This window comes from Geotrypetes seraphini, chromosome 3, assembly GCF_902459505.1.
Source record: "Geotrypetes seraphini chromosome 3, aGeoSer1.1, whole genome shotgun sequence".
In the NCBI taxonomy this organism is placed as follows: Eukaryota; Metazoa; Chordata; class Amphibia; order Gymnophiona; family Dermophiidae; genus Geotrypetes; species Geotrypetes seraphini.
The window spans coordinates 142,780,619-142,796,062 of record NC_047086.1 but is presented as its reverse complement, the minus strand read 5'-3'; the positions used below and the strand labels follow the sequence as shown (position 1 = coordinate 142,796,062).

Below are 15,444 nucleotides of genomic sequence, written 5' to 3'. Positions count from 1 at the left end.
ACAGAGTGTGAAAACATAAAAATTCTAGCTATAATACCAATAAATTTGCTCCATTATGTAAAAATAGCAGCAAATTTTAAGGAAAACTGAGCTTTATGTAATCAGGAAGCGGTGGGGCTGTTGGATAACCATGGAATAAAGGGAGTGCTAAAGGAGGACAAAGCCATCGCCGACAAACTGAACACATTTTTTGCATCTGTATTTACCGAAGAGGATATACACAACATACCGGAAGCCGACAGGCTATACGTAGGAAACGAAGATGGGAAACTGACAGAGTTGACGGTCAGTCTAGAAGAGGTATGCAGGCAGATTGATAGGCTTAAAAACAATAAATCCCCAGGACCAGATGGCATCCATCCGAGGGTAATCAAGGAACTGAAAGGGGTTATAGCTGAACTGCTTCAACTAATAGCCAATCTGTCGATCAAATCAGGAAGGATTCCATAAGACTGGAAAGTGGCGAATGTTACGCCAATCTTCAAGAAAGGTTCGAAGGGAGATCCGGGAAACTACAGACCGGTGAGTCTGACCTCGGTACCAGAAAAGATGGTAGAGGCATTGATAAAGGACATCATTGATCACCTTGACGGACACAATCTCATGAGGACCAGCCAGCACGGCTTCAGCAAAGGAAGATCTTGCTTGACGAACTTGATGCACTTCTTCGAGGGAATAAATAAGCAGATATACAAGGGTGACCTGGTCGACATTGTATATCTGGCTTTTCAGAAGGCGTTCAACAAGGTTCCGCATGAATGACTACTTCGAAAAATTGCAAGCCATGGAATCGAGGATGAAATACTCATGTGGATTAAAAACTGGCTGACTGATAGAAAACAGAGTGGGGGTAAATAGACAATGCTCGGACTGGAAAAGCGTCATGAGTGGAGTGCCGCAGGGTTCGGTGCTTAGACCGTGCTCTTCAACATATTTATAAATGACCTGGAAATTGGTATGACGAGTGAGGTGATTAAATTTGTAGACGATACGAAGTTATTCAGAGTAGTGAAGACGTAGGAGGATTGCGAAGACCTGCAATGTGACAAACACGCTCGAGAAATGGGCTGCAATATTGCAAATAAGGTTCAACGTGGATAAGTGTAAGGTGATGCATGTCAGTAACAAAAATCTTAAACACGAATACAGGATGTCCGGTGCAGTACTTGGAGAGACCCCCCCAGGAAAGAGACTTGGAAGTACTGGTCGACAAGTCAATGAAGCCATCCGCACAATGTGCGGCAGTGGCGAAAAGGTGAACAGAATGTTAGGAATGATTAAGAAGGGGATCACGAACAAATTGGAGAAGGTTTATCATGCCACTGTGCTAGGCCATGGTACGCCCTCACCTGAAATACTGTGTCCAGCACTGGTCGCTGTACATGAAGAAGGACACAGTACTATTCGAAAGGGTCCAGAGAAGAGTGACTAACATGGTTAAGGGGCTGGAGGAGTTGCCGTACAGTGAGAGATTAGAGAAACTGGGCCTCTTCTCCCTTGTCAAGAGGAGACAGAGGGGACATGATCAAAACATTCAAGATAATGAAGGTAATAGACTTAGTAGATAAAGACAGGTTGTTCACCCTCTCCAAGGTAGAGAGAACAAAAGGGCACTCTCTAAAGATAAAAGGGGATATATTCCATACAAACATAAGGAAGTTATTCACCAGGAGAGTGATAGAAAACTGGAATGCTCTTCCGGAGTCTGTTATAGGGGAAAACACCCTCCAAGGATTCAAGACAAAGTTAGACAAGTTCCTGCTTACCAGAACATACGCAAGTAAGGCTAGTCTCAGTTAGGGCACTGGCCTTTGACCTAAGGTCCGCCGCAGGAGCGGACTGCTGGTCTGACCCAACAGCGATAATTCTTATGTTCTAATCAAGCACAATCAAATTCATGGGAATAACTTTAATTTGCACATTTTCCAACTTTAGGTTTTCTGGAGAACCTTAAGGTACAGTATATATAGGATAGGTGTGAACAATATGGAGGGAATCTAGTGAAATAAAGAATGGTCTAGAATGTGACAGCTGTTTTTGCCCCCATCAGTATCACTCTGGAAGAGGTGTGTTTTTAACTGAGCCTTGAGCACTGCCAGACACGGAGCCCACCGTAGGGGATTTGAGCAGCTTGTTCCAAGCATACGACACAGCAAGATTGAAGGGACGGAGTCTGGAATTGGCAGAGGAAGAGAAGGGCACAAATAGGTGGGGGAGATAAGTGAAGAAAGATAGTGAGGGACAGCTGAGTGAGTGCATTTGTGGATCAGTAAGAAGAGTTTGACTTATATTTGGAAACAGATGGGAAGCCAATGAAGTGACTTTAGGAGAGGGGTAATGTGAATATAGAAGCTCTCCCGGAATACGAGTCATGCAGCCGAATTCTGGACAGATTAGAGGGGAACAAGATGGCTAAGCGGAAGACTTGAGAGTAACAAGTTGCAGTAGTCTAAGCGCGAGGTGATGAGGGCGTGGATAAGAGTTTTGATAGTGTGCTGAGAGAGGAAGAGTCGGATTTTGGTAATATAAGTGCTACTCTATATTTTACAAGCACCAGTGCATAAATTAAGACGCATTCACAGGGGAGAGGCATGGGTGGGGCTGGAATTTATATATTTAGGACTAGATGCCATAAATGGCACCCAAATTTGGGCACCAAAAACAAATGAGTGCCGAGTACTATTTTACAAATGGCGCTCCGAACTGGGTCAAGCAATCGAAAGAGCAAAGACCAGGGCTTCAAACCAAAAAGACTGTATTAGCAACCAGATGATGCAAACATTCTCAAGGCTCGACACAGGCCATGTTTCGATTAACAAGCCTGCCTCAGGAGTCCTTATAGATGTGTCACCAGTGACTGCACTTTTGATTCTGTGAATATTGCTGATGCTTAACATTTATTTAAAGTGACACATCTATAAGGACTCCTGAGGCAGGCTTGTTAGTCGAAACATGGCCTGTGTCGAGTCTTGAGAATGTTTGCATCATCTGGTTGCTAATAGAGTCCTTTTGGCTTGAAGCCCTGGTCTTCTCTGCTCTTTCGACTGTTTGGCCCACGTATGTACAGAGACTGATCTCCTCCATTTTCTGGTGGTGCTCCGAGTTGGGCACCAATTACAGAATAGTGTGTAGCGGCGGGATCTGCGCCCAACTCTGGGCACGGGGGTTTACACCAACTGAAACCTGCTGTAAATCCTCGTGCGTAAATTAGACACATTCTCAAATTCTACAATATAATACTGTGTGTATCTTTAATGAATGCCCCCTTTTCAGTTGCACACTCAAAGATTTAAATGCACATCCTTATATAATAGCACTCAGCAAGCGGAGAGTGTGGCATAGTGGCTAGAGCTACAGCCTCAGCACCCTGAGGTCAGGTTCAAACCCCACGCTGCTCCTTGTGACCCTGGACAGGTCACTTAATCCTCTACTGCTCCAGGTACATTAAATAGACTGTGAGACCGCAAAAAAAGATAGGGAAAATGCTTGAGCGCTTGATGTGTAACCTGTTCTGAGCTCCTTTGGGAGGATGGGCTAAAGAATTTAATAAATCAATCGATCCAAACTGTTGCCACTTAATACCAGTACTTGCTAGCGCCCAATTTTTGGTGCTAACTGGCTCATTAAATTTGTACATGCAATTTAGTGCCATTTATTGAATTGGGGGGGGTTTACAGAATACTGTAATTTACACACATTGACCTGGCATAGGTGCACATGCCTCAGTGCAAGCCAGTCGATGCCAACGTACACTGGTACTCTCTCAAAACACCCATGTGATCTTTTAAAATTGGCTCACAGTATGCCGAAATTGTTTTGACCTGTTATAGAATTGCTTCTTATCTGGATAAGTTCCAGGACTGCCCTGGCTCTCCCCCAGCCCTGAGAGCCCCTCTGAATATCCTAGTCAGCAGCGCTTATCTGGAGAGCGGGTGTTGATTTTCAGACAAGTCCTTTCGAATATTGACCTGGGCATTTTTAGCATGAGTAAAGAAAGAAAGCTTAGTATATCAAGTTTTAATAAACAAAGCAAAAACATCCTATCAACACTACCTGAAGTTCAGAATACAGTAACGTAGTACATGACAGCAGATAAGACCTGCGTGATCCATATAGTCTGCCCAATAAGGCAAACTCCAAGTGTATATATAATATAACATATGCTTACTTGATCTTGAGCTGTCCTTGCCATTTTCAGGGCACAAGCTTAATTTTCAACTACCAGTATTACATGTTTGATAATAAAGGTGGCAAACACCGTCTAGAAGAGGGGTGTGTTCCAGTCTCAGAAGACCACAAACCAGTCTGATTTCAAGGCAACCACAGTATGTAAAGTAATCTAGTTCATGGAGCCAATGCACGCTGATGCACCTCATAATTGCTTGTGGATGTCCTGAAACCAGAACTATATGCAGCCCTCCAAGGATGGATTCAGAAACCCCTGAGCTCAGACTGCTGCTAATTACTGCCAAGGTTCCAAGCTAGGATTTGGTACAGAAGTCAGCAGAAAGATGATTATCCAGTACAATAAACTGAGCAAATCTGTGAACGTGAATACTATCTGCCTGAGCCCAGATTACAGCTCTCTTGGCTAGTCAAAGTCAGTTTCACCCCAAACATTTTCTAATTTGTAAGTTTTCCAGCAGCAACACTAGCTAAAACATATACATGCAAGAGTCCAGTGGGACTCTATACATACCAAGATTAAGTTACAGCCTTATCCATGGTACTTTTAGAGATTCACACTCTCAAATGTGCTCTATAAATCTCTGCAACTGGACTGAGTCACCTCATACACACGGAGAGACCCTTTCTTATTGACCCAGCACAGAGCCAGTCAATGCCATACTCCCCCTATACAAATATACAGAATGGAAGTGCTACAGCCATCGAAATATGCCTCACCCACATAGCTGAAGAATAAAGTTCTTACTCTGCTCCACAAAGAGGTGCCAGAAAAGACAAAGCATAGACTGTATATTGTGCCTTTTCAAACCTTAAAAGTACCAAAACCCAAATTTAAAGCCAGAAAACAGTTTTAAAATATGAGGTGGTACAAGGCCTCCAGTGTTCCCCAGTATGACAAAGTGTTATGCATCTGAACATGTCTTCTGTGGTCATACTGGGGTGCACGAGAGCCTTTTTAGCTTCTACCCCCACAGGACTAATAAAGTTGCTTTCCAAAATGGATTATTTTTACAGTAACTGGCAAAAAGACCTAAACCTGGACACACTTTTCTTTTGCATGTGCATTATGTAGGTTTAGGTATGACAGATTCCATGTACTGTTTTTTTTTATTTTCGTAGCATTGAAGAGTCCAGAATGCCAGATGTCGTTGGGCCAAAACCCTTGAAGGTGACAGTGATGGAAAAAGGGGAGGAAAAACTGGTTACCTTCATTTTTCTCTCTATGGGGATGCTGCTGCTCCTCCTCCTCCTCTTCATTGTCCTCCTCCTCTTGTTGCAGCTGCTTCCTGCAATGACCCAGCATGTGACGCTTTAGATTGCGGCTCTGGTTGCACCGATACTTGCACATGCTGCATTCGTATGGCTTTTCCTGTGTGTGAATGTGTTTATGCCTTTTTAGGTTGCCCAGGCTGCTACAGGCAAAGCTGCAGCACTCACACTTGAAGGGTTTCTCGCCTGTGTGGATCCGTATGTGGCGCTTTAGGTTCACAAGCTGAGACGAGGCGTAGCCGCACTGTACGCATTTGTAGGGCTTCTCGCCATTGTGAGTTTTCATGTGCCTTTTGAGGTGACTGGAGTAATACGTGGCAAAAGAGCAGAGCTTGCAGGAGTATTCCACTCGGCTCTTATTCGACATGGCTCCATTCTTGCTTTCCTGTTGCGATGAGCTGCTGGCCAGGCACTTTAGGCAGCACTGGGTGAGAGGGACATCCGGGAAGCATGCTGAACCCTCCAGAACCAGTCCACACTGTCTGCACAAAAGGGTGCTGGGGAAACATCCTTGGCCGTGAGCATCTTTTCCTGCACCGCTAGGTTCCTCGGTGTCGCTCTCCACGCTGAGCTGCCGGTAGCTGGAGTATTCATCATCACTCAGAGTGTAGGCAGGAATCTCAATTTTGGCAACTACGGAATCTGCAGCAAAAGAGCAGAGGAGTAAAACAGCGATGATAGCGTTTAGGAAGAGAAAGGGCCCTGTAGGAAAATGGACACACTCATCACACTGGGCAAGGGACAAGTTAGAACAGGGAAGAACTGATGAGCTGAATTACCTTCCTCAGTCTGAAGATAATCTCTTAATCATAAAGTCACAGGCATTTACACAAGCCAAGAAATCAAACAACCTGACCACTTTCGTACAACTTCAGTTTTATGGAACATTCTGGAAAGTTTGACTTCTAATGAATCATAAAGCTCCTGGGGCTGTGTGTCAAATGTTGCAGTTTAAGAATTGTATCATTATGTACATCAGAGCTAGAACCGAAGGGTGTGGTAAAACAAGTATGAAAACAAGGTCTGGATAAGTTCCTGAAGGATCCTATATAATAAAACCCTAGCCGCGCATGCGCACTCAACTGCGCGCTTCCGTGATCTCTGATCTGTGAGATTTAGGTCTGTGGCCACAGGAGTGCGCATGCGCGAGTCTCCAGCCTTACTGCTTCCCAGCCGCCAGCGTTGGACTCCCTGCTCTCCAAATCGCGGTGTTGGCTCCTCTCATGAGCCACACCTGCGCCGGAGAAGACTTCTGACGCTGGCGGGGATCAAGAGGAGCCGCTGTGACACTCGACTGGAGCAGGCCAGACTGCGGGCCGGGCAGGGAAGCGCCGAAAGAGACTCCAGCTGCGAGCCGCTCAATGGGACCAGGCAGGCAGCCACGCGAGGGAAGGAAACAGAAACAAAAAAGGGTACGTGCAGGGAGATTCTGGGCCTGCCTGCGGGAAACATGATAAGGGAAGGGGGGGCCCCAGGGACCTGGAGGGGAAGGGAAATACCTGCTGCTGCTGTTGCACAGGGAAATGGAGGGGGAGGGAAATGCTGTTGCAGCTGTACAGGGAAATGCAGGGAATGAATGACAGACAGACAGCAGGAGGGAGGGAGACAGAAAGAAAGGAGGAAAGACACAGGGGCAGAGAGAGGGACAGAAAGACAGAGAAAGGGGGCCAGGGAAACAGAAACAAAAAAGGGTACATGCAGGGAGAAGCTGGGCCTGCCTGCGGGAAACATGATAAGGGAAGGGGGGGCCCTTGGAGCAGGCTACACCGCGGGAGGGAAGGGGGAGGGGTCAAAAGGAGCAGGCCATATCATGCTAAGAGTAGGGAAGGGGAGTGGGGGAAAATGCTGATACTGCTGCACAGGGACCTGGAGGGGAAGGGAAATACCTGCTGCTGCTGTTGCACAGGGAAATGGAGGGGGAGGGAAATGCTGTTGCAGCTATACAGGGAAATGCAGGGAATGAATGACAGACAGATAGCAGGAGGGAGGGAGACAGAAAGAAAGGAGGAAAGACACAGGGGCAGAGAGAGGGACAGAAAGACAGAGAAAGGGGGCCAGGGAGAGAGAGAGAGACAGTAGGAGGGAGAGAGACAGAAAGACAGACATACATATATTCTAGCACTCGTTAATGTAATGGGCTTAATGACTAGTATGTCAATAATCTGTTATTAAGACAGACATGGGAAAAGCCACTACTTATCCCTGAGGTTGGCAGCGTGAAGTCTTGCTACTTTTAGGGATTCTGCCAGGTACATGTGACCTGGATTGGCTACTGTTGGAAGTTTAAAAATGCCCGACTTAACGTTAAACTCATACTTACGAACTGGGGTCCTGCCTCTCCCTTCCCACACCCCTTCTTTCTCCCTTCCTGTCCAAACATGACCCTCTTCCTCCCTGTCCCAAAATGCCCCTCGTCATCTTTCCTCTGTTCTGCGTCCCGCGTCCCAAATTCGTACCTTCTGTGGGTGTTTACCTCCTCTGGCCAGCTCCCTCCTCCCAGTGACACTTCTCTTTGTGAAACCGCAGCCGCTGGTTCCAGCATAAGACTCACGTCTGATCCAGAAACCTATCCTCATGTCAGAGTGAAGGTTTCCAGGTCAGCTGCAAGCCACACGCAGGAACCAGTGGCTATGGTTTTGCTAAGAGAAGTGCCACAAGGAGGAGAGAGCCGGCCAGCGGAGGTAAACACCCACGGGAGGAACGGAGGGGCTGTTTTGTCAGCCACAAGTTGCGGTTTTGCAAAGAGAACTGCGATGGGAGGAGGGAGCTGGCCATAGGAGGGAAAGATGACGAGGGGCACGTTGGGACATGGAAAGGAGGAGGAGTGTCGTGTTTGGATCGGAAGGAAGGAAGAAGGGGTGCGTTGACACTGGAAGGGAGAAGTAGGGTCGCGTTGGGACACAAAAGGAAGGGAGGGAGCACAAACTTCGGACAAAGGATGGAAGGAAGGAAGAAAGGAGGGAGGGTGCATGAACTTGGGAGATAGGCTGGAACAATGGAGGGAGGGAAAAAGATGCTGAGGTGGGGAAGGAAAAAGAAAGGGAGAATTGTTGGGCATGGGTGCCTGAGAGGGACAGTGCACATGGGGAAATGAACAAAGAGGTGAATTGTTGAGCATGAGCGGGGGGGGGGGGATAAAAATATTGAACATGGTGGTGGGAGAGGCCTGAGGTACAGATGAATGGGGAAAAGAGAGATTAGAGGGAGAAATGTTGGATGTGGTGGTGGAGAAAGAACAGTGGGACAGAAGAAGAACAAAAGTAAGTGTAAACCTCCTATCTTTTCTTTCTATTTAAACTACAGTACTTTGTTTTGAGGACTGTTTCTTTAATGTTTTTATATACTGTGTACTGTACAGGATCCGAGTTACATAAAAATTCAAGTTAAGAGCAGTTTTAAAAAACGGAACTTGTTCTTAACTGGCAAAAATGCCTGTACTTGTGATTTATGCTTTATTTGAATTTTCTATACCACCTTTCACTGTCAACATAGTTTACAATACTAATAATAACCAAAAGTAAATGAAAAGAACTCCATAATTCACTAGGAAAGGAATAAACACACACAAGTAAAGGGGCTGCACCCTGGCAAAAGCATAATGGGTGACAGCAAAATCCCAGCTCATTCACAAAAATCAAGTCTTCACTGTTCTCCACTCACCCAAGTACTGAATGCTATAGTGCCATTATTTGGAATGTGTGAAAGATATTTGAAAGGAACCACCTTCCGTAAAGCAGAGCTTTCGATACATGATTCATGTCCATAGTTGGTCCCTGAACGCTTCTTAAGATTAATTCTTTATGATTATTTGAACAATTTTTGCAATATACATCCTTGCATTTTTGTTATACATAGGGGCTCATAATTGAAAGAGAAAAATGTCCAAAAAATGGCCTAAGTTGGACGAATATTTCCCAAATATGTTCAAGTGTCGAAACTAAAAACAGGTTTTGGACGTATTTCTAAATGACCTAGGCCTTCATAGTGCCACTGAATAACCAAAGCTAAACGGGGCATTTCAGGAGGAGTGTCGAGGGCGGGAGATGGGTGGGACGTGGGACAGCTTAGACTTAGTCGTACAGCATGTATAACTGAAAGTTATACAGCCCACGATCGACGGAACTTGGACGTTGTGACTTAGACCATCTAAAACATGGTCTAAGTCACAAAAACCCACCTAAACTCACCAGATAAGCACTGAAAACACATAATACAGACCCCACACACACTACCCCAGTGATCCCCGACCCCCCCACCCCCATAAAAATATTAATCGCACCTTTAAAATTCAGCCTCCAGACCATCATCACCTGGCAGCCTGGCATAGGAAAGCCTAGTCGTCCAGCATAAAAGCAGCTTAAGTCGTCTTGGGGGTGGGTTAGGAACTCATGGAAAGGAGGACCCATGCCCATAAGCCCCTGTAATCACTACATTGATACTTAAACATGTGCACTCCCCTATGCACCCTCCAAACCCTTTTTTTACTGGAATATAAGTGGCTCCTACAGCCATAAGGGCTATTGGGGTGGTAGATAAGTGGGTCTAAGGGATTCTGGAGGTGGTTTGGGGGGCTCACCATGACCTATAAGGGAGCTGTAGTGAGGAAAAGTCATGGCACCCTTTCTGTGAAGTTCACAGCAGTGTCCTGTAAGGTACCCCACTATTTAGGTGCCATGTCTGGGTGTTCAGTTCATCACTTTGCAGAGCCCTCCCACTTCCAACAGGGCTTATTCTAGGCATTTTGGACATGGACGAAAAGTTGGACGAAAATGTGGTATACAGATGGACGCTTTAACGACTTGGACGATCAGATCTGCAGGACATATAATTAGACAATTTTCAAAAGTAAAAAAATTTTGGACGTATTTTTCGAAAATGTGTCCTAGGCTGTTGTTTTTACTTTGGACGACTTGCGAGTTGGACGTAAAAGGACTTAGACGTCCCTTTCGATTATGCTCTTCCACATATATTTTTTATATTGATTTTTAAATTTAAGATACAGATTAATAAAATGTCTGAGGATAATAAATTGGACCCATGAAGATATGTGCTAATAGACATAATTTTTATCTGAAAGATATATACCATTGAAGTTGAAAGTAGCCTTCTGATAGTCCAAGTTTTATATCACACTGGGACTTTTGTATATTTTAATACGGCAAATTTATTAAGAAGTCTCCAATAATGCATCACTACAAATGTTTGCCATATAAAACTCACCCTGTATAACATGCCAGAACACTAGCATCATTAAAGCATTCATGGATTATGCTATCATTGCAGGAAGAAGGCTCATTTGGTGCAACGGAGATTCATTATATACAATCACACATATATATTCACATATTACCTTCATACCCACCCATACAAAACAGGTAGAAGGGGGAGACTAGGCAAAAACCTATACAGATGATCGCCGCAATAAAATATAGCATTTTTAAAAAAAAATGATAGGAGCAGAGCTCAAACTTTCTGTTTAAAAAAAAAAAGTTGGTTCCTGTTCTTTATCATAAGGAGCGGGAAGCAGTGCTTCTGACCTGAATTAAGTATTAAGGTTCTGTGGAGAAGGTAGAATAGCTGTAAAAGTCACCGGGGAAATCTGATTACTGTGTTGGCTTCAAAGGGTCTGAATAAAGCAGTCCTCTAGAATCAAAACTATATAAAGAAGAAAAGTCCCAGGTAATCTTTTTTCTGAGAAGTTCTGAGAGGAGAGAAGAGGACATTTCAATGGGTAAGGAAAAATTCAGGTCCTTCCCTTCTAATTTTCTTTCTTTTAGTCCCTCCAGACCAGCACAGAAATGGAGGGGTTTATGTTCCTCTGCCAGCAGGTGGCAACTGAGACATTGACTTTTGGCCAGCGGTCTCAAACACGCGGCCCACGGGCCACATGCGGCTCTCCAGGTCTATTTTGCGGCCCGCAGTCTGGACGCGATCAAGACAGCATTTCTCTTCCCCCTTCCCTTCCTTTTGGAGCAGCAGCGTGTCTGGCTGGGTCAGTCCATCATTCTGTTCAAAGCCGTGGGTTGGTGGCTCCTCGCGCTATCCACTCCTGCATCGGAAGCCTCTCTGACATCACAACATCAGAGAGGCTTCAGACGCAGGCACGGATCTCGCGAGGAGCCGCCACTCGTGGCTTTGAACGGAAAGATCAACTGAGCCGACCAGACACGCTGCTACTCCACAAGGAAGGAAACGGAAGGTGAGGGGAAAGAGAAATGCTTCTGCTGCATAGGAAAGGGGGACCCTGGGGAAATGCTGCTGCTGCTGCTGCTTTACAGGGAAAGGGATAGGGAGGGAAAGGGGAAGAGAAATGCCTCTCCTGCACAGGAAAGGGGGGAAGGGAAATGCTGCTGCTGCTGCACAGGGAAAGGGATAGGGAGGGAAAGGGGAAGAGAAATGTCTCTCCTGCACAGGAAAGGGGGAAGGGAAATGCTGCTGCTGTACATGGAAAGGGAGGGGGAGGGAAAGGGGAAAAGAAATGCTTCTGCTGCACAGGAAAGGGGGAAGGGAAATGCTGCTTCTGTTGCTGCTGCACCCAATTGGGGAAAGAGAGGGAGGGAAGGAAGGAGAAGGGAGAGGAGAGGAACAAGAGAAGCCAAGTTCATGGGAGGGAGGGAAGGAAAGGAGATATCAGACCATGGAGGGGGTGGGAGAGATGCCAGGGCATGGGGGAAGGGAAGGAGAGAGATGCCAGACCAGGGGAGAGAAAAAAAGGAAAGAGATGCCAGACCATGGAAATAGGATGGAAGAAGAGAGATATAGGAAGGGAAGGGAAGACATGGAAACGTAGATTTTGAAAAGAAAGCAGAAAAATTGAACATTAAGTTAATGCCAAAGATGGATGCAAAGCAGAAAGTGAAGACGGAGAGAAAAACAGTCAAAGGACAAGAAGGCCCTGGAAACATAGTTGAAAGTACAGAAAAATAAAGTCACCAGACAACAAAGGTAGGGAAAATGATTTTATTTTCAATATAGTGATTGAAATGTGTCAGTTTTGAGAAAGAAAAGATATTAAACTTTAAATGTGAGGGCTGCAGAAAAAATAGAGTACTTGGAGGGCCACAGAAAAAATAGTTAATGTCTTATTAAAGAAATGACAATTTTGCATAAGGTAAAACTTTATAGTTTATATATCTTTCCTTTTAACTGTTAAGGAAAGTTTTATAAACTATAAAGAGTTTTACCTCATGCAAAATTGTCATTTCTTTAATAAGACATTAACTATTTTTTCTGCAGCCCTCCAAGTACCTACAAATCCAAAATGTGGCCCCACAAAGGGTTTGAGTTTGAGACCACTGAAGTAGGCTGTGCAGTCCCTCTTACACTCGGTCTTTTCTCAATTTCCAGCAGGTGGCATGGTCTGTTTGCAGTCTGTGCTGAGGTTTGTTAAGGCCTGTCGGATCTGGTTAGGGAATCTGCCCAAGGCCCAATCAGGGCAAAGTATTTAGTATGAGAAAGCCCTAGTGCAAAGATTTGTTGAACTGGAAGTGCAGATGCTCGATGTGAAATATTTTGAATTTCTGGGTTGGAAAGTCGGAGGACATCATTTTTAGTTTTCAAGTGCCTGCCCGATGTGTTCATGCTGAGAACTGTAGAGTATATTACTGGTGAAGTTTTAACCAGAAATAAACCCTCTCTTTTGGGAAAAAAGAACATCTGAATGTTTACTTGAGAATATTAACCTTTATTTGGGGTTCTACCTCTTTATCGCTCCAATTACCGCTCGGTCTGGTGCATGGGCTAATACAGAGGGTCTTGACCCCAGTCAGGTCACCCTCCTGCTGGTCACAAGATGTAAAGATAGATGATGACTTTTTTCAGGTATGTGGGGAAAGGAGGGAGCTAGAAATGGAATTGCAAGAAATGATGCCGAGACTGCTGGGTAGACAGTGGTGAGGAAAACGACATGCTAAACAAATACTTCCGTGTTCATTGAAGAAAATTATATAAAAGACCACAATTGACTAATAAAAGTTATATGGCAATGGAGTACCTATCATATGACTCCGAGAACCCACTAACCTCTGAACTCTTACACCTAATTGCAAATGTTAACTTCACTTCTCTAAACACAGATCCAACTCATATATCAGGTCATACTTGAGATACAATTTTTATTCTTAAACTTATCACTTGTCTAAACCTATGATTAATCCAGTTCCCTGGTCCGATCATTCATGAATTATTCTTAAATATAGTTTGAAACCCATGATAGCTGGCAGCTTTTGAAAAACAGTCTCATACCGAGATTTTAGTAAGTTCGATCTTCCAGCTGTCACTTCATGTTTCTCTTTAAACATTAGCAATGGTTTCTCAGCAGGACAGGTTCTCTATCATTGGTCTCAAAAACCTCTCATGACCGATTGACAAAAACTTTTCAATAGTGTATTCAACACCTCACATTTTAATCGGTAATGTAATCAATAATGTAATGCACTTATCTGGATTAGTGATAAGGGCTCTTATCACTAATCCAGATAAGTGCATTACATTATTGATTACATTACCGATTAAAATGTGAGGTGTTGAATACACTATTGAAAAGTTTTTGTCAATCGGTCATGAGAGGTTTTTGAGACCAATGATAGAGAACCTGTCCTGCTGAGAAACCATTGCTAGAATTTATTATTATTTATGGTGCAGGCTTCTGAGGTCTTTTCCTCTTGTCTATTATCAATTCAATTGCATGTGGAACCTGTACATTTTTGATTTGTTTTCTACATTGAAGAGGTTCTAATCCATTTCAGCTCTACAGTAGTAGTTCTCTTTAAACATTGACAACTTTAATAATTTATCACCAAGTGATCAATTGGAAGCATAGCACACCGCATCCAAAAACTTACTAGATAATCTTGCCCCACTTTGTGTTAAAACCATCAGCCCAAAAAGACTTAGGAACCCCTGGTTCACAGCCGAACTTGCATTAATCAAAAAGCAACTCAGAGCCTTAGAGCGAAGATGGCGTAAAATGAAAACTACATAAATATAGAGAACAGATGCACTACTACAAAAGCAAAATAAACCAAGCAAAAAAAAATTACTACTCTATATGCATTTCTAAGGCCAAAGACTCGTCTACTCTATTTTCTATTTTAAAGTCTATTACAACTCCTGGAGTCAAAAATGAATCATCTTCGGCCTTAAAACCTACTGCACAAGGTTTAGCAAATTACTTTGTAGAACAAGTTGAAAAAATTAGACAAACATTAAAAAGAATACAACTTCCTGTAAGGCCGATGAGGAACAAATCTCCATTCTTCCCATTTCAAAATGTACCAACTTCAACATTCCATCCTTGGAAGATCTTAAAAAGACTGCTTCAGACTCTTAACACCAAAGGGATAACCCTTAACACAGACTTAATCCCTCCTTTTCTCTTAAAGCGTCACTTCTCTTTCTTTGGACCATACATCCAAACTCTGATCAAAAATAGTCTAATCTCGGGCTCCATTCCTCAAGAATGGAAAGAATCATTAATTCGCCCCATCATTAAGAATCATGGTGAGTCGGCTGCAGATGAACCAAACTACCGTCCAATAGCTAACATTTCCTTCTTGGCTAAATTAACAGAGAAAGTAGTTTTTAATCAAATAACTGACTTCATTGAAAAAAAATCTCATGTTCTACACCCCAATCAGACTGGCTTTTGAACCAATCACTCGACAGAACATTCCATGTTAGGCTTAACCACCAGTATCCAATATGTCTTAGACCAGGGGTGCCCACACTTTTTGGGCTTGCGAGCTACTTTTTAAATGACCAAGTCAAAATGATCTACCAACAATAAAATTAAAAAAAAACACAAAGCACACTGTATGCATAGAAAATGTTAATCATCATTCCTATTCCAGGGTTTTTCAAAGAGGTCAAAGCAGATGACTCTAAACACTATCACCTCAGTAACAACCATACAAAAATAGACAAATATACCCCCTCCCTTTTTACTAAACCACGATAGCAGTTTTTAGCGCAGGGAGCTGCGCTGAA

At 43.9% G+C, this 15,444-nt stretch overlaps 1 protein-coding gene across 3 annotated transcripts in view; it reads right to left on the bottom strand.

Annotated features, from left to right (window-relative positions):
• Positions 1-15,444, bottom strand: part of ZNF513 (zinc finger protein 513) — a 75,054-nt gene that overhangs the window by 12,200 nt on the left and 47,410 nt on the right. For all 3 annotated transcript variants that reach the window (XM_033936650.1, XM_033936651.1, XM_033936652.1), the window contains exon 3: positions 5,395-6,099. In XM_033936650.1, the coding sequence (XP_033792541.1) occupies positions 5,395-6,099 (705 nt within the window). The remainder of the gene's footprint in view (positions 1-5,394; positions 6,100-15,444) is intronic.